Raw genomic sequence first — 20,610 nt, 5'->3', positions numbered from 1 at the left:
ATAGTGATGATAACATGCGGAGACCTTCTATTGCTTTACATGGAGTAGAAGTCAATATATTCCTAGACAAATCTAAATACCTTAGATGAGTAAGATTCACAAGCAATGTATCTGGTAAACTTGATATGTTATTAGAGGATAGAGTTAAATATTCCAGACTGATGAGATTTACAAACAATGTCTCTGGTAAACTTGATATGGTATTATAAGATAGATCCAAGTATTCCAGACTGATGAGATCTACAAATAATGTCTCTGTTAATCTTGATATTCCATTGTATGATAGATCCAAGCGAGTCAGATTAGTTAAACTATGGAAAATAGAGCCAGGCAATGACCATATTTTATTATAGGATATGGTAAGTTCTTGCAACTCATGTAATTTGCTAAATGCTGATGATGAAAGACTTGTCAAGCCAGTTGAAGTAAAATCTAACTTCGTCAATGATGCAGTTGAGTAAAATGGACTTCCATGCAATGTAAGAAGGTTTTGATGATTTAGAGCTAGAACTTCTAGCTTGTTCAGTGTAGCAAATGTATCATTGCTGATATTGGAGATATTGTTGTGGCTCAAATCTAAACTCTGAAGTGAAGCAAGATGAATGAAACTCTCCCCATTGACAGTTTGAAGTTGATTATAACTCAAATCTAAACTCTTGACATTATGATCATCCAGAGGTGGAATACATTTAAGTTTTCTATTGCTACAGTCTAACTCAGTGCTGTTGTATACCTTACACGGCAAACCCTTTGGATATATGAAGTTAATGGATGCTGTTGCCACAGTGAAAGAAAGAACCACATGAATCCAACCCAGAGAGGATGTCATGATGAAATCTTTTACTGTAAACAAATATAAAGTCAAAGCAAAAGCAGTAGATGTTTAAGATAATGTGTAATTTTCGTCCCTTTGGTAGGCTGCGATAGCAAATCATAACTAGTATTACATATACATAGCTTGTTTCAAATGAAACGACCAGTAAAGATATACGTAATGTTAGAGACTTTACAGAGCAACTATGAATGCACAGCAAAAGAAAGTGTTCAAATCCAAATAAATCTACCAGTAAAATAAATACCAGGTTGAGGCTTACCCACAAACAAACGGAAGCACAGGAAATTCAAAGTGATCAAATTATGTAATTAACCCATTTAGGGTTACTTATTACCTAAGCAATCAATTCACAGTGTGCAAGTTACTGTTTCATAGGTCAGTAAAAAGGATGCCTAGTGAAAAATTGGACTATTCCCGTTGAACGCCACACACCCCCTATTGGAAGACATGGCCCTAAAAGGGTGGTCTTAACCCTGGAATTATGGAAACTGCTAAATTGATGGGCTAAAGTATATAAAAGTATACATATTTTGAATAGCAAAGACTAGACGACATCTGTGAGGTCAAATTTGGACAAAAATGCTCAATTTTTGAAAAAAAAAAAAAAAAACTTTTAGTTTATCCAATTTTTTTTCTGGAAACGTAACACAAAAATTCTTGAGTAAAAATGTATTTTTTTATTAATTTTTTTAACTAGATATAAATATCTAGTACCCGTTTTTTATTTTCTTGAGTTTTGATCAACTTTGCCAAAAATATTTGAAACTTGGATGAAAATCAGGGTTTTTTTTTGTTGATGATTTTTGAGCAAAATTTAGCATTTTCAACTATTTGTATACTCTTATATATTTAGACCAATAATTTATCAGTTATGAGGTCCAAAAGTCACCTTAATTCCAGGATTAAGACCAAAATTAATCACTACATTCAAATAACCACACGGTCATGTCTTCCATAGAGGGTGTAAAGATTTTAACACGAAAAGCCCGTTTGATTTCCTTTTCTAAGGGATACGATGGGATGTGTGGTGAGATTGTTTTGCAGGAATTCGTTCTCTGTACTACAGGTAACTGTCTGTCAAGTATCCTGTTACAGTGAGCTGTGTGATCTTGTGATTTCCATTTCTAAGAGGCACCATTCTCTGTAGTTAAAGCCATATTATAACATTTTCATACAAAACAGATAAGTATTTCTTTGCCAAAAAATCGTATAGCTTTTACAGTCAGATACATCATCAAGGCAAGCAAAGAAAATTGGAATTTATTACCAGCGCCGATGTCGCCAATACGTATGACTCCTTTGGTGGTGTTACAGTACGATCCTTTGATATGTAGATCACCTTCCCGCACGCCATGTACGTACTGTGTTATGAACATCGCGTATGCGTTCGACTAATATTTCCATCGTAATAATAAAACTACTGTTCCTGCGTTTAATTGAAAATCAAAACTACAACATCCAGGGTCTTAATGTTTGCAGGGTATGTTGATTTAATAAAGTACAATATAATCGTCTAAAAAACCCCAAACTGTTGAAAAATATTGAGGGCGTCCTCCTCAGTAAATGTTATAATATGGCTTTAACTGTCTGTCAAGTATCCTGTTACAGTGTGCATATATGATCCTTACTAGACCAGGTAAGTGAGGTTCCCTAACTAGATACCAGTGGTAAAATGTGTGGAGACATTGTTTTCCAAGAAATACATTCTCTGTACTACAGTTAACTGTCTGTCAAGTATCCATTTACAATGGGCTATGTGATCTTAACTAAACCAGGGAAGTGATAGGCCAATCAAATTAAAAAAAGCAACAGAATCCATTTTGCATACATCCATCCATATCAAAAGTTCCCTAAAATCCAAGTAGTGGAACAGTGCCTAATTTGCATAAATCCAAAATGGCCGCTTATGCAGAATGCAGGGGGTGAAAACCATACCAACGCATTCCTTTCGTCATACGGATTCAGAAAAAATATAGTTTGACTTATCTCCGATGTACATTTCTACAAAAGGTCAAATGTCAAAATTCGACTCTACGATTTTGATAGTTCCGCTTGCAAAAGCATTTAATAAAAAGAATAGTTTACCATTTATATCTCATGTGGTTTGATAACATGGCAAAGAAGACCAGTTGGATTAAAATTGGACCATATTTCCATTGTAAACGACAGTGGACACAAAATTCGACCTTTGACCTTTATGCCTATAACTCAAGAACTGTATGTCGGAGACTGGTCAAACTATCCTTTTTCTGTGTCCTTATGATGAAAGCAAGACATTGGTATGGTTTTAACAAGATTTGACCAACTTTGAAATTTCACCCCCTGCATAAACGGCCATGTTGGATTTATGCAAGTTGGGCACTGTTCCACTACTTGGACTTTTGGACTGTTGCAATTAGTGGTGGGTTTAGCCCTGATTTTCTTTAATTTGATTGGCCAATGAGGTGCTGAGACATTGTTTTGTAAGAAATCCGTTCTCTGTACTACAGTTAACTGATCTATCAGATATCATGTTACAAGTCTTAGAATACTTTGGTCTTAAGTCTTGTGATAGATACTTCATAAATAACCCGAAATGACGCTAACGCTTGTTCCTTAGGAAGTGATATCAATTAGGCCTACACCAGGGAAGTGACCCAGCAAACACAAAAACGTTTTAAATAAGTTATATTTTGGCTGTTGGTTTAGGTAAAAACGTTTTAATAACGTTATATAAAGGCATGAAAACGTTTTAAAACGTTTTGTATGAAAACATACTACAACAATATTTTTTTAATGTTTTCAAAATGTTATTGTAAACTATTTTTGCAAACATTTTTTGCCAAATATTTTGTCAACACTTAAATAACATTATGTTAAAATAGTTGCACCCAGCAAACACAGAAATGTTCTTAAAATGTTCCTTTCAAAACCTTCTAATAACATTTAAATGTCGAATTATATAAAGGTCATGAAAACGTTTTTAAAACGTTATTGCAAATATTTTGGGCAAACACTTTTCGCAAAATATTTTTTCAACCCCAAAATAACATTCTGTTTAGAAGGTTTTGTATCAAATTTTCAAAAATGTTTTTTGAATGCTATTAAAATGTTTTTATACCCTTTATATAACCCGACATTTAAACGTTTTCTGTAAAACATTTTGTATTGGCTGGAGAGTAGATTATAAAAAAAAATGTATTTTAATGTTATGAAAACGTATTATACCCTTTATATAACCCGACATTTAAACGTTTTCTGACCATCTTTTTATAACCTTTTGCGAATGATGTCGAAAACGTTTTGTGTTTGCTGGGGAGGTTCCCTGACTAGACTTACTACACTTCACAACATGCTTATAATCTCCCAAAAAGATACCTATATGTCTCAGGAACTTATTTACAATGTGAACAGGTTTCACTTTCAACAATATTCATTTTATACAATCTAATCTGTATCATCAAACAGTTTAAATTAATTTTATACTGAAATATTCTTGTTCTCACATCGTATGGAGACTTTAAGGGCATGAAATATGTATCTCTCCACTCATCATCATTGACATTTAATTCATTAATATATTTTCTCTGAGATGTTGGGGATTTCTGAATCCTTTGAGGCAAAAATGTCATGCCGCGTATAGGAGTTTTATTACCATCATTCACTAATGTAAAGCCTTTCGGATTACACTTTCAAAACCCTGCTTTAAAATTCGTTTTCACGAAAGTGGAACTGAATCAACCAAGTTTTCCTACTGCGTAAAAGACTTGTCTGACACCAAAACATCAAAAGGGATGATATTTCCATCGGTATAGAATAAATTACTAATTTTATACCACTGTTAGAAAACTGCTTTTGATAACATGGTCTTTTATTAATACAGATTATCTGGATTAATAAAGTTAAAGTATGATATTAGTATGTCTTTGTAAAAGTCTTTATAACAGAATGCTTTGTGCGAGTTAATCCAAATGGGCTATTCCATGCAGAAATCTTGGCTCCCGATTTTTTTTTTTTTTTTTTCTTCTTTTTTTGTGTGGCTTTTTTAAAGAAATTACCCAGCAAAATTAACAAAAATCTGAAAAAAATTGAAAAATCAGTGCAATGCAACTTCCCGTGAGACCAGAGACAAACCTTATTTTCTTGTTGTTGCGATCCTTGTCAAATCGACTCGAACAGGTTTGCGTATTTTCATATTCAGCAGTTTCCAGAATAAATCTTGTCCAACCAGATCTTCAAGCCACTTCAACACTTCTTTGTAACATAATGACTGACGATGTCTTTTTTTGCAATCAGTACAAGAATGAGTACACCAATATTGTTTGTTACCATTCGCATTCGTGCAAAATGTAGCCAATAATGACAACATCCGTCATCCATGAAATTCTCAGATTACACTACAATAGTATTGCGACTTTGCTGAATGCCATGACATATGGCATTGAGAATATAATGTCCTTCTGGAATGTCAACCCTTTCTTTAAGGCAAAGCCGAAACCACTTCATGTGGTATGGGTGTTTCCTCAAAAAGGCAGGTTTGCGTATTTTTCATCTTCCAGAATAAATATTGTCCAACCAGATCTTCAGGCCACTTCCAACACATCCTTATAACATAATAAGTGACGAAGCAACAATGTCTTTTTGCAATCAAGAATGTCTCCAATCTGTACAAGAATGAGTACATCAACATTGTCTGTCGGTGAATTTTCCGTGGACATAACTGCACTATGATAAGACAAAGTCGAAACCGTTTTGGTCCATCTCCAATGTTTGCAATGAGTTGATCATTTATCCATGCTTCGTTATCTTTGTGGTAGGCAACATTAGCATAGTATCGACGTCGCATGATTGGTGTTTCATATGGGGCATCAACATCTTCCTCATCATCGCTATTGATATCAACATCAGCTAACATCATCATCGTTACCTATAGGGCCTATATCAAAGATATCTTCTTTGACAGTACAAAGTCCAGTATTTGTAATGTAGGCGCCAACGACGAGCAACAGAAACTATTACGCAAATAACAAGTAAACCTGACAAGCTTATGGCAATATATTTTTTCAAGATGTAGACTGCAACCTAAACTAAATTCGGTAAAACCAAGACTCACTCTGATTGCAGGACATTTACACTAGTATGAGGTTGTGGATTTATGAATGTTTTGTATTAGTCATTATCCAATGTTGCAGGGGTATTATATCACAGGTAGAAGCAAATTGGATGTCTCCAAATTCAATATGCTTCAAGTGGTTCATCAAAGAATCCAAGTTTGTACGTTAGTTTCCAGCCAAATTAAGATAAGTAAAATGTGTCATGTGATGACATTGATCAGTTTTCTGGCAAGCTTACTATTCCATTATGACTGAGATCCAGGTATTTGAGGTTTACCAGTGAAGAAAAATCATTTCCTCTAATATCTTCAATATTATTGCTACTCATGTCTTACTTCTGTAGACTGGTAGTAGTGCCAAGAAGAATTTGCCAATTGATGACAATTCGCAGTTATTTAATGTCAGCGTTTCAAGCTAAGAAAAACTCTTTCAATTTCTTCCTTATGTCAAATATGTTTCCTTCTGAGCTATGACAAGTGACTCATGATGTGAGCATTTACACCATATAAATGGATTTTTATTTGAATTAAATGAATCCAATTTTACTGAAGCTAATGTTCTCATGTGCAGGAAATGAACTACATAATGGAGTACCATTCTGTCCTTATTTCAGTGATTTTATCAGCTTCTGAAATACTGATGAATATGAAGGGCACAATAGGCCTATTAGTGTCAAAGAAAATCCACCACACACCGATTAATTTTGTATTATTCAAGTTAGATTGCCAAATGGTCCAATGTGTGTTTCAGAAATAGGATTAGGCCTACCTCAGATAGCCTGGGATTTCGATATGAAACCGACATAGTGCCACTCAAGACCAATAGTCAGTATGTTATTGTTGCTCAAATCCAAGTGTAATAGGGTGTCTGCAAGCACTGCCAGGGCTTCATGAGGAAATTCAGTTAGACCAGTGTAACTGAGGTCCAATGACTTGAGGTGTGATAAACCTCGAAAGGCATATTTGGGTAGTTTAAAAGGAAAAAGGTTTTGTAGTGCCATTATCCTCAAATATTGTAGGTATGGAAATGCATCATCTTTGATATTTGTTTCACGATAATAAGGAAACGGGATACTTAGAATGGACAATCTTGACACATTTAATTTCAATGACTCAGCTATCACTGCTGAAAACTCGGCATCAGCAAAATAAAAGCAATGAAAGCAACATTATAACGAAAAAACTCTGTGCTGCCGTTTACGCCTGTTTTGTAAATGAAAAAACACCCGTATGCTAAATGTTACACTTTTCCTCTTTTTAAGCTACAGTTACAAGTATATTAATACTTTTGCGGATATCATCGATAGTGTTTTTGTAAGTAATTAGCGTGAAGATTTGATAAAGTCTGCGCCCCTTTCGCCTATCATGATGCAGGGTGCATTGGTGTTCCCTGATGTGAGATGTGGCATGATAGATGCGTCGATAACGCGAAGGCCTTTGATACCACGGACTCTGTGAAGGCAGAAATAAAATAATAATAATAATAAAGATAATAATAATAAAGATAAATTTAAAAAGAAAAAAAATATATAACTTAAAAAAACATCGTTCAAAATGTGCGCCGGTCCCTTTGCCCATATCTTAAAAAAACCGTTATTAATTTGGCATAATGCATATAGCGATTCATGTAACCAATGAATTCTCTTGAATTGCAGGCAACCCAGTTTTTCAAATTTGTGACTAATTTTTATTTGAGAGCAGTAATAGTAAGAAATACTACTGCCCATGTAAATAATAATATTAACAATAACTAACCTCATTTTAGGATCAACCACCGCAGTTACGTCATCGTTTGAACCCATTTTACATGTTCCAACTTGGTGGTAGGCGGTGGTGGCGATGTGACGTATGTACTTCTCCAAATTTTCATCGGAATATGCGTCCCCTGATGCGCCTGGCATCATGATATCTATAGTTTGTGCCCTGAAAAAGATGAAAATAATCAGAAATAGATAAAAGAAGGTATTACAATAGAAGGAAACCGGAGAGAAAGAAGAGAAACAGGAAATGAAAAATGAATAAAGGAAGAAAAATAAAGAAAGAAAGAAAGAAAGAAAGGGAAAACACAGAAAAGAGAAGACTTTGTTTTAATAAAATTTAATTCAAAAGGAACTTACCCAATCGCCTTCATTGCGCCAGTTTCTGCTAAGCGTTTTGAAAAGCGTAATCCCTGGAATATTAAATGTTAACAGTGTAAAATACGCTAACTTGGGTCCAAGGAGAAAAACATCATTAACAATTACAAGATGGCAACATGCAATGGATGTCGCCTTATATTTCCACCTCTCACCTTATCCCTACACACTCCGGGACACCGTCTCCCCCCCCCGCACACAGTAAAATACTGCAAAATAATTCACTTCACATATAAGGAAGGAAATATTTACCTCAGCGAGAACTTTGACGTCGTGTGGATCTTCCAAGTAATGCGGGTCAATGATTGGTGGTTCCTTAGGGTCCGTGCTAGCTAATGTAATCTCAACCACACTTTTTGGGTGCAACATGAATGGTAACATAGTAAAGCCTTTGTGAGCCATTGCATCCGTCTGATTATCGTCATATCCAAAAACTGGATAAAGACTAAAGTATAACAACAATTATAATAACAACAATCAGTAACACCGCCCTCTGTAGTCTTAAAAAGGGGTGCAGTTGTGGACTGTTTTTAGATGATATTCGTCAATATACGATATCACGACGATATATTACGTCACTCGCCCTGTAAAATAAATAGATTAATTACTTACTCCTTGGATTTGATACCCAGAATGGTAGGTTCGTCGGGACCGGATGTGTAATACATTGGTAATGTAAATAGCTGCAAATCTGGCCATTCGATGTCTTTCTAGTTTTATTAACAAAGATGAAAAGACGAATTAACATTTTCCCTAGTTCTAATAATCTTTTACTACCTGACGATGCTGGTTAATACAGATGGCTTGAACGAGGCGAAATAATCAAAAGTAGGCAGTGCAAATCAAAGTTAACCAGCCATCTCTCAATAAAGGCGGGGCACAAACTTCCAGAAGTCTACGAGACTGTGAAAGTCTACGGTCAAAAAGGTCACGACCAGATGATGCGCATCACAGTCTCACTCTGGTTGATGAAAGTTGGAGAGCATTCTGAAAATATTCTGCGGTAGGAATAATAACACTTTAATATCTACCTGATAATGGTTACGACTTGGATTATTAAATACGCAGGTTGGAATTTTCAATACCTATGCCCTCTAAGCGCACTCGAATTCAACTGACGCCGCTACAGCGTTCAGACCTGGTGACATCGCTCATCTTACGCGTGAAGCTTCTTTTGTGTACGCTAGCTCGCGCTATTTGCGCTATTTTGGAGTTTGTTCCTGAATTAGCGTCGATCCCCATAGGCAAAATGCCATGATTCCGCGGTATGGGCTACAAGCTGCTACCGAAACATGGTTTATGTATGGATTACTAGGTTTGGGGTTCATTGTACTGGGTGTATGGTCGTTTAATTTGTTTATGCCAAGGGGGCAATAAGATCAGTCGGTGATCGCAGATCATCAAAATAAAAACTGATGTACCGGTATACATTATTAAATATGTGGTTTCCTACTTTCTTTATCCAGCGATCGCCACGCTAAGCAGCTGTTTGGGATTAGATCTTGACCAATCACGTGCACGGAAATCGCGTAATATATATTATATGAACATAGACAAAATGATATCAAACTGGCTATCAACTGGCTATTAGACCATACGCATTATACGATTATCGGACCTAACGGTTATTAGACCAAACGGTTATTAGACTAAATGGTTATTAAAACATTGGACCAAATGATTATGCGATTAAATGGTTAGCAGGCATAGGTTTACTGGTTATTGGACCAAACAATATTAGACTAAATGAACAATAGACTGCATTATTAGTGGTAATTAGCCTTTCTCGTAATAGACCAATTGTATATAGACTAGTGTAGTAGACGAAACAGTATTATACCAAATGTACACTACTTAATTGCTGCATTGTTCTGAAATGTTTGGCCGCACAGCCACCGCTGCTATACTCACGGCGCGCCGTGCGTATAGGTTAGGAAATTGAAGTATCCATTCGGCAGGCCAGAATTATGGGCAATTCCACTTGAAATCCATACACCCATATGGAATACATTTAGGCATTCCCCATTTGAAATTCACACTCCTTGTTTGTTTGTTTGTCTGTTTGTTTGTTTGTTTACCCAGGTTGGTCCGTGAGGGACACATGCTAATCCATGGGAAAACCATGGACCGGCTAATAAGATGCACACTGGCCTAGATAGCTTTGATAAACAAAGCAAGAAATGGAAGAATATACAGCTGAATGTAGCAAGGAAAAGGATAAAGGAGAGAAAGTCACTCCCAAACACAATTGTACAATTTTACTCTTCTTAGGCATTACTTCGTGAGAAAGGAAATTGGAATTCCAATCCCCGCTGCAAAGGCTTTGTATGGTGGATTGTTATATATCTTCCATAGTATCTTACCTCTAAACCAGTTTGGATAAATGCGACAGACTCTATGACGTTGCTTGAAAGTAGTCCCTGCAACAATAATATTGACAATAACATGACTATTGCTAATGGGATTTCATCAACAGTTTTTTTTTCAACGTTCCAGTTTTCTCATACCAACTCTTTGTATTAAACCAATTGTAGAGGGCGAGGTAATTGATTAATTATGTACAACCACTTAAATTTGTCATGATTACCACATAATGATGAATAGCAGGTAACTATAAACCGTCCGCTTTCGGCGTCCCTTCATATCATATTGACAAATTGTTCATCATAATTATGAACGGTAAACTGACAGTGGCAATCGAGAAGATCATCCTTCTTCGCTCGATCCCCTTGATCGCGAGTTGTCTTTGATAGCTGGGGACTGCCCAGTGGGGAGATCCCCTGGCCCATATTTCATATAAGAGACCCTCTTGAACTAGACTACAGCAAATCTGATGTGAGTGAACGGCTTATCCATATCACGACTATGATAATTTGTCGCACAGCATTAAACTCAAAGAATATAAAAATGCCCCTCCTACAGTTTATGCTTTACTTCACGACGAAATATTAAAACTGCAAACCTACTGTTATATTATTGGCTTACAGTTGATTTTATTACAAGTCTACGAATATCTACTATCCGTTATTATTAATTCAAAGTAAAATATGCAAATCAGAACAACATAAGATATGATGTTTACTGTTTGATCCAAGTCGTACTGCTCCTGGTATTTGGGATCCATCGCATCATTGACAGACAGCACGTCAATCTCGTCGTTTGTGTGTCCTTTCAGCTGGCAAGACATGTGATTCTAGTAGCAAAATAATTAGAAGAAACAAAACAATATAAGGCAAAATAATAACTATAATTATATTGTGTTGGTGGTGAGTTGTAATAGTGTTTGTGCCGGACTGCCAGATGGTGGTTAGGAAAATAATAGCATGTCCGAAGGCAAAGTGTCCCGTCTCGGACGTACGAACGGGTTCTATATAATTTAATGATGATGGTGATTATGATGGTGATGGTGTGTGCTGCTGATGATGATCGTGAAACCAAATTGATATCATCTATGCCTACCTGTAGATTCTTTCCAACAGGTAAATCTGCTATACATTCTATGCCGAGAGACTTTAGATGAGATCGAGGTCCTATCCCTGACAACATCAGAATCTGCAAAATATTGGACATTATGTTTAATAAGAAATAAAAAGGAATTTCAAAGATCAATGAATTAATATTAAGAAAGACACGGCAAAAATATGTGTCCTGCTATCCCAATGCAGGCAAAAATGTGATATGTTTATACTAAGTTGTGCGATCAATTAGTAGGTTCATCATTTTCAAATTGAATTATTCCGAGACAGCTTTCTAAACCTCCTTAGACGTAGGATGTTTTACGCCTGGAATTCTCAAAGTTAAAGCCTGGTTCGTCGTTCCACTGGCACGGAAAAAGATTCGGTTAAAACGCCCGAGATGTCACAATTTTGAATATGTAATTTGATACTGAATTCAATACTGTAATATATCGAAATCATAATGACGAAAGCCATATAACTATAAACCATCCCGTTGTATTATACTGACTGTAGACGATGACGTGGTCATGGATCGCTACCAGCGCTGGGCGAATCCTGTACGATAGTTTACGGGTTTTTATATAGGTACGGTTTATAGTAATCTGATATTCGTCCGTTTGACCAATTACGACAAGTAACTATAAACCTGAGGTGATTTAACCGTTCCTCCGCATAAGGCGACTTCCTTGGTGCAACGAACAGTCTCGTGCTTCTCTCCTAACGAATATTCCACTCCGACAGCTTTCTTGTCTTCAATCAGGATCTATTTATGACCATATAAAACAACGGAATTTAATCTGACATACCTAAATAATAATTGAATACATGAATACAAAACCCACCCAAGTCCATGGCAAATGATTTTGAGAGAAAAACCTGTGCATCATTTTATTTCCTTCAATTAGATATACCTGGTCAATATGGTAAGTTTTATGTGCAAATGAGTAGATTAACCTGTATTAGGTATGACGATTAGCATTTCAGGGACTTCATGGGGTTCATTTTAAATTTTGGACTTGGGTGGTTTTTTTGAATCATATACAAAGACAACAATGTTAGAATGAGATTACCACTAGTAAGATAATACAAAATAAAGCACACAGGTATGTATAATGTTGATTCTGCCATGTAATATAAACCACACACTTTCATTTATTAAACCCATTTTTTTTTTCAAAAGTCACTCTCTAGCAATGAATGTGTTACAAGTGGACTTTTATACATACTGGATTTCAATCAATGTGTTACAAGACTCAAATCATGGAATTGGGTGGTTCTCTCATACATGCTATTTTGCACATGCTCAATAGACACAGAGGATGAATTTGAGCTGTTCTTTCATACATATGACAGGTCTATGTGTAGCAACAATTTCCCATGCTTAACTCAATTTATCCAACGTATGGATTTGGGTGGGTTTTGTATTCATATAATCAATTGTTTGCATTCTTAAAAGACGTGACAACCAAAATCAATAGCATTTTCAACATTTTGTTTATATAGTTTGTTTTATATAATAATAGAATAACTGGTATCATATAGACACTGGTAACGATGTATAATATTACGCCATATAGGCCTATACTTTGTACATATAATTGGTCCAAATCCCAGTGAAAAATAGTCATTTTTAATATAAAAAACAAAAGAGATCAATTTCGATCTGCTCTGCTTAATATATACATGCGATCGAGATGAAATCTATAATATTACATTGAAAATCAATTTATTGCTTTCCTTCTATGTGTAAAAGTTGGGATTTAAACCATGACACAGAATAATAATAAATAAATAAATAAATAAATAAATAAATAAATAAATAAATAAATAAATAAATAAATAAATAAATAAATAAATAAATAAATAAATAAATAATAAATTGCTGAATGCATGTAAAATTAGCTCTTTTGACTGAAGGACACCCAGCGAAACGAGAGAACAAAATACAAGCAATGTTGTTTACAGAGTTTTGTGATTTTAGAGTCATTTCACTACTTGAACTTGAAAGGTCTGCCCGCCCGTAGAACAGGTTTTTTTGTCGCCTTACAGGGATTGGAGATTTTCTGTACCTTGTTGACATATGCATTGGTAATAACGTGCAGGTTGTCCCGTGTCATTGCTGGGTGTAGAAATGCTTTAGCAGTACTGCTTCTGCGACCGTCACCAATGGTTGCAGGACAATCACCAAATCCAAGCTACAATAAAAAGTTACGAATTAACCACATCTAGAGCTACATTTGTGTCAATCCCGAAAATTGGACGCTAGGTATGATACTCTACACCATGCTACAGAACTATACGATGAGCATCCCTCAGAACAAACCAAAATAAGCAGTGAAAATTGACAGGACAAAGATATAAATTTACACGGAGATTGCCTTTTGTCACTCTCAATGTGTTTTTGGTAATATTTGCTTTTAATTGAACTTTTCCAGAAAGTAAATTTTGGGTATGTGTATTTACTTTTTAGAATAGCTTGTTATCACCTACATTATTGCCACTGTTTATATCCACTTCCTGATAGCCAAGCAGGCCCGTACGCAGGGGGGGTGCGGAGCACCCCCCAAATCTGGAAAAGTGTACAAAAAGTCCCAAAATTTTAGAATTTGCGAGCGTAGCGAGCCAAAAAAATGGGGTTTTTTACGCTTTTTTTGGACAAAAAAGGTCCAAATTTGGTCCACTTTACACAAAATCGCCCCCCCCCCTTGGAAAAAGGTCCACTTTTTCAAAATCAGCACCCCCCAAATGAAATCCTGCGTACGGGCCTGTAGCCAAGTTCTACACCTGAAAAAGCAACAACACACAATCCTTGAAGTATGAATGACATATTGGGCTATATAAATCCACACCCTCTATAATTATAAGACATAATCTTCATCTTCCACACAGGGTGTGTGTGTTTTGAATGGGGTTACCTGAATGGGTGACTCCACTTAATATCTATACACCCTGTGTGGGAGATTTAAGTCGTGTCTTGCAATATGGATTTCAACGGAATAGCCTATTGGACTTAGACTGGCCCCCAGTCTCGGTTCGGTTCCATCTCTGGATAATGTAACAATAAATAATTACATAATGCCCTATGAAAAAAAATGCCAAAGTCCTCTACCCACCCCCCCTTATTTTGTTCAATGCCAAAAACCCATTCGTCTTCATCCACAAATCGACGCCACTAATTACACCCACCACAGTCAACCATGCAGCAATATAGAAATATACTCGTATTATAAGTGAACGCGAAAGTCCATTGAGCGCTGATTCCGAGACTGGTCCAATCTGTTAGAGATCTCACTTCCAAATATTCGTTCAACGAAGCACGGTGATTCCGATGTCAATTACGAAAGTCCCGCCCCAGTTTCAATTCAAATATGGTAGCACAAAGCTATGCCGCGGGATGTGACGCAAGATCGCATGGGACACTTGTCAACAACTGATGAGAGGTATTGAGCTCAAGTGGCACGCGTCTGATAGACCCATGGTACGCGCAATAATAAAAGGCAACCACTCGACTCGGACTTAGGCCTATTGTCCATATTGCGTATATTATCGCGTGCGGTTTGCAAATGTTTGCACATTATTTAGCTAGGGAAGCCTTTTCAAATATCCCCGCGCTGCCAAGCTGCGTTGATTGGTCGGATACAATATCGTTGTTTAGTCGCTTACACAAACGTTAATGTAGTAAAAACATGGACGTGGCATATAGAAAGATTGCGTGACTCCAAATCCGTAAAAGTGAACTCCCAGCATTTTGTGGGAACTGGAAGTCAAATTGCTTACAGACTGGGAGGGTCCATGTATTGGGTTGATTTTTAATGCTATGTAATCTACATTACCAGTCGTTCTCCATGGCAAAATTGTCAAAAATAAGCTTAAAAATGACACCATTGTTTTTTATTTTTTTATAACTAAAATATTTATACTAAAATATACTTGTATAGAAAATATAAATTTTTCGAAAATATTGCCAGCTTTTGCGTTTTGGGGATTTTGTATATTTTTTAACTGTATGCAATTTAAATCAGAACATTTTAAAAATATGTTTACCAAAAGAACAAAGAAACAACAAAAGATAAAATCCTGACCGACCATACTTGGCAGGTGCGTCCGCCCCCTGGGGGGGCACTCCTATCTGAAATGGCAGGGATGTGCCTCGGCCTGTTAAAAGTAGGGGGCATTCAGGTCAAATGTACAATTACAAAAATATGGGGTCATTCAGTACACAACCTGAATTAAAATGGGGTCATTCGGTATGAAACTTTGAAAAAAGGATGGTCATTGGGGTAACAACAAGTAAAATGGGAGTCATTGAGTACAGGATTGCCAAAAGAGTATCATTAAGTACACATAAATAAGTGCCAAACTGCGTAAAAACAACTTGGCCACCTTGGAAATGTGAAAAATCTCATTATTTCTGGAGGAGAACACAAATACCACCTAAATTTGGGAATTAAAGGGGGGTCATTGGGTATAGAAGGAAATAGAAAAAGGGGGTCATTGAGTACATGAATTTTTTTAAAGGGGGTCATTGGGTAATAGGTAGGACCATAACACAAAAAAGGGGGGTCATTGGGTACAAGCCGGTTTGACAAAGGGGGTCATTCCCGAGGCACATGATGCATATCTGTCATGGAAGTGCCCCCCCCCCGGGGTCCGCCCAAGAACAGGTTTGTTCCATAGCCCAAGTGTCAATATACCTGCTTTGATGATTTCTCTTGAAAATCTGGTCCTGTAACTGGGATGACTAGAGACATTCAAAGGTCCTCTTACACCATGAGTCTTGGGATCAATGTGCTCCTTACTGTTTGAATAAAATATGAGTTGAAGATAAAATTGATTGATTAATTAATTGATTGATGGATTGATTGATTGATTGATTGTTTGATTGATTGATTGATTACCTGTTAGACTAAGAACAAAGGCATGGCCGTGGTCCCTTACATAGAGGGCGTTTCTGAGTGTTCTGTGTGTTCCAGGCTGTGTGTTCAAAAAACATGGGCTCTCTACTGCCATGAAGCCACATCGCACCATTCGCAGTATGCTTGTCCACCCTAAGGACAAACTTCTCCCTCAACAAAAAGCGGAGTCCATTTACGAGATCCCTTGCGGTGATTGCTGATAACACTACCAGGTGGCTCAAAGAAACCATTTCGATCCGCAGAAAAGGACATGACACTCAAACAAGGAAAAGGGGGCCTACGCACTCAACAACATCTTTGACCGACTCATTACGCCCTCTACGATGCTTCCTGTTACCCATAATAGGAAACAGTAAGATGTGATGATTTGCCAGTCTGATGAAGCCACTAGTGTAGTGGTGAAACGTCACTAAAACTTGAGTTAAAAACTTCGTTTTTTGTAGGAATTCCTCAAAATGAAAAAAAAAAAACACTTACCCAATGTTATTTTCACTTTTGATGAAGTAAGGCAGTACATCTTTCCAACCCCACCCATCACATCCTAGCTTATCCCACGAGTCATAGTCAGCATAATGTCCACGAACATACGCCATGTAGTTGAGACAGCTACTACCACCCAGGACCTGGCGAAATTCACACAAAAAGTAACTTGGTTTTAAAATAATTTCCACAAGACTTACTACTTTTAAAACTTGTATATATATAGTTATGGTAGCTTGGTGATTGACTTACAAGACAAAGCACAACAAAGCAAAAACAGGCAAATTAGGCAAACTAAACAAATATTTTTACTATGCGAATTCACCATTTTATCTTTATCAGTAGTGAAGAGGAAACATTTAATTGTTAGCTTTGATAAACCAAAACAATTATTTCAATCGGCTCACAACTTTTGAAGATATGTTCTTTAAAAAGCAATTACCCGTTTTTCACTCTGTCCACGGATGAGGTTTGGGCACATCAAAGATTAAAATGAAACATACGGTTAATGACATGGAAAAATAATAACATAAGGCTTCGGAACTAGTGTGATAAACGTCATTTGATTTGTATATATATTTAACAGAATAAGATTTGTAAGGGTGGGTCGATCAGATTTTAAAATAGGGGATGTTATAAATGGGTCAATCGATGATTACTTTTAATTGCTACTTTCCTGTAATATCCCACTATGTACGAAATTCTTAGTATACCAATTGATCTTGTCCATAGAAAAAGAGATATGACTTAATATGTTGTGATAGTAAGACGGAGTAAGAAACATAATAAAAACAAAAAGGCATAAAGACATAAATAATCAAGAAAAAATAAGTAATTGCAAGCATAGCAAAAGAAGTCCCATCCCACATCCATTTAGTTCACAAATAATTACATTTAAGAAAATCCATAGCCCATACGCCCACCTGTAACGTCCGTTCCCTAAATAAAGTTGTTATTTTATTTTATTTATCATTGAAGAATCATTGATTTTCGTGCATAGTACTTTTCTATCTTTGAACTACAATTTTGGAAGAAGTCTTGGAATGCTTGCATGTAAATAACGGAAAACTGTCATCCCCTTTCCCCCATGCAATGTTGAGAAATGTCAATGTCTTCGGCGGTTTCCCAGTGTGTCCAATATTGATTGATGGGGAGGGGGAAGGGTAAATCATTGTTATAGATGTCATGTTTGATCCCAAGCACAAAATACGTCATTTCCATGATCATTAGAAATTCTGCACGGAATTTACGGCAGAGTGTGCCAAGCGTTCCAAGTACTTATTTCCAAGATTGTAAACCTCCCCCATGGACAGACTGAAAAACGGGTACATTTCTTTAAAAGAGCATGTCTTCAAAAGTTGCGAGCCGATTGAAAAAAAAATTTCGGTCAAAGCTGACGAGTACAAGTGTCTTTAAATACCAAAATATATTTACTCAAGCTTTTCTAAAATAGGAGAAATAGAGTGCGCAATGAGGGTTCTTATTTTGGCGGAGACACCCTGTATATTACTAATAATATTAACTTCTTAAACATTTTTGCCAAAGTTATTTACCTTTCCGCTAGGCCATGTAAATTGTTCTTCTGCAAAAGCTTGTCCGGTATGTTTCTGAGGAACGGTCTTGATATAGAGATATAAAAAGAGTTTGTTTGCTTCATGAGTTGTCATCTTAAGGTACACGATATATTGTTGGTCGAAGAAGCCAAAATATCAATTTTCATTATCAAAATCAATATATTATTACACTCTGATAAAAATCATATACTTTGAAAACTAGCTTGATTTATTGTTTTCAATGAGTTATGTATGTTGTTTCAGCCCTTTTTACAACATAATTATATAATATTTGAATTCTTCTGAACACTTGTTATGAAATGGTCAATGGAAATTCTGCCAAAGCTCACTACCATATGCGCAATATGCTGTGAGCTACCAAATTGCAACAGTTTAAAATAGTTGCTCACCTTAAGGTTATTAATTATTTTAAACTGTTGTGATTTGGTAGTTCACAGCATCTTATGAATGGTAGTGCGCTTTGGCAAAAACTGCATTGCTCAATTCATAGCGAGCGTGTAGAATTATAATATCACAGATATGCTTTTATAGGTGCTGCGGTTCTTGAGTTACGTTGTAAAGAGGGCTGAAACAACAACACTTTTGTAAAACGTACATAACTCATTAACAACAATAAATTAAGCAAGTTTGCAAAATATACGATTTGTAGAATGAACTTTTGCAAAACATCAAGGTATTAATTTTCAATAATATATTGATCTAGATAATCAAATTCGATTTTTATTTTTGGTTGCTTCGACCAACAATACCTCGTCTACCCTTAAGGTTGGAAGTTATAATAACTCGAATTAATATACGCCATCAGGTAGCTAATGACAATAAACGACAGAAACGTACCATATTTTGGGATTTTGTGTTTTCTGCATCCTAAGTGCGCTCTACAGCATCCCTGACAAATGTGAAGTATCGATTTTACTTCGCTGTTTGGGACTGAATCGGCTTGCGCCCCCAGTGGTGTTAAATGAAAGAGGAACAAGTAAGAACATAATCCAAATAATTTCACCGGGGGAGGGGGGTTACAATCATCATAAGACACGGGTCAATATTCCTATTTTGGGTCATGTTTATATCTCGCAATCCCACGAAGGTATACCCCTGCCAATATCTGCCACAAAATACTGCCAAAAGTCCATGGTTCAGCTATGGTGCGGTAATCGCTCTAGTTTCTAAAATATAATCAGGCTTCCTTAGCAGCTTTAAATTAGCGTTGTTTTATTATATTCAAAGAATACTTCTGCGGTGCGGTGTAGCAGGGAGCGTAACAATACAATTATTAGCTGAATATTAACAACCAGTATCAAATCGTGATCAATGAAGCACGAAGGACAGGGCAAAGGTTGCAGGTAAAGGTAATCAGATTTTTTTGCATTGGCAATTTTATTTTTTTAAGCGTAAATTTTTTAAATTACCACTTTTTTCCGATATTTATATTTTTATTCCTTTGTGGGAATCAAAGATAGTTTGTATAATTTTGTGTCTAGTGCCTACTCGAATTCTTGACGTGCATAATTCATTTCTACTGAAATAATAATTACTATTACACTCTATTTTTGTACTGTGTTACCTTAAAGCTCCAGTCAATCTCTGTTTTCTGCAAACTGCCTGTCTGAGCTGGTACGTCGATAGCAGGATACCTCTCATCCGACGGACCTGCCTCTAAGAGAACCACTGTACAATTTAGATCTTCTGACAACCTGGCAGCGACCACACATCCCGCGCTGCCTGCGCCTATTACTACATAGTCATAAACGCAAGTGTCTACACAGAGTACGTTAGCCATGTTCAATGCATACTGCAGTTACTGTCCGTTTTCCTATACACAATACACAGTGCTCTTTCCCATTGACGCGTGACCTCTACAAATAGCCTACGTTAAAAGTATGGGGATATGCCTAGTTAACGTCGCTGTGTGAAAAATAACCGGCCAATATTAAAAGTACTCTTCTAAAGTTCTAGAAAATATAGTTTTGTAACATGTCCTAAATTTTTAGCTAATTTAGATGTTTGGAAATATGCGTACTTTGGTGTTTTAGTTAATGTTATAGGTAATAGTACATTGCCTAGTTAACGTCGCTGTGTGAAAAATAACCGGCCAATATTAAAAGTACCCTTCTAAAATT

The 20,610-nt window shown here is 36.3% G+C and overlaps 1 protein-coding gene across 2 annotated transcripts; it reads right to left on the bottom strand.

Annotated features, from left to right (window-relative positions):
• Positions 1–4,927: 4,927 nt before the first annotated feature.
• Positions 4,928–20,128, bottom strand: LOC140166242 (alcohol dehydrogenase [acceptor]-like). 2 transcript variants are annotated; one of them, XM_072189644.1, is made up of 13 exons: positions 20,055–20,128; positions 16,914–17,059; positions 16,215–16,318; positions 13,590–13,715; positions 12,167–12,283; positions 11,522–11,614; positions 11,145–11,255; positions 10,426–10,482; positions 8,675–8,772; positions 8,315–8,507; positions 8,045–8,097; positions 7,683–7,850; positions 4,928–7,379 (listed from the first exon to the last, which is right to left on the bottom strand). In XM_072189644.1, the coding sequence occupies exons 3-13, from the start codon at positions 16,269–16,271 to the stop codon at positions 7,250–7,252; spliced, it is 1,203 nt and encodes a 400-aa protein (XP_072045745.1). In that variant the 5' UTR covers positions 16,272–16,318; positions 16,914–17,059; positions 20,055–20,128; the 3' UTR covers positions 4,928–7,249. The 2 variants fall into 2 exon arrangements, with proteins under 2 accessions (XP_072045745.1, XP_072045746.1); XM_072189645.1 differs by lacking the exons at positions 16,215–16,318; positions 16,914–17,059; positions 20,055–20,128 and adding an exon at positions 13,984–14,035.
• Positions 20,129–20,610: the final 482 nt, after the last annotated feature.

This window comes from Amphiura filiformis, chromosome 12 (assembly GCF_039555335.1).
Source record: "Amphiura filiformis chromosome 12, Afil_fr2py, whole genome shotgun sequence".
Classification (NCBI taxonomy): Eukaryota; Metazoa; Echinodermata; class Ophiuroidea; order Amphilepidida; family Amphiuridae; genus Amphiura; species Amphiura filiformis.
The sequence above is the reverse complement of the archived record's forward strand: the minus strand, read 5'-3'. Positions and strand labels throughout refer to the sequence as shown.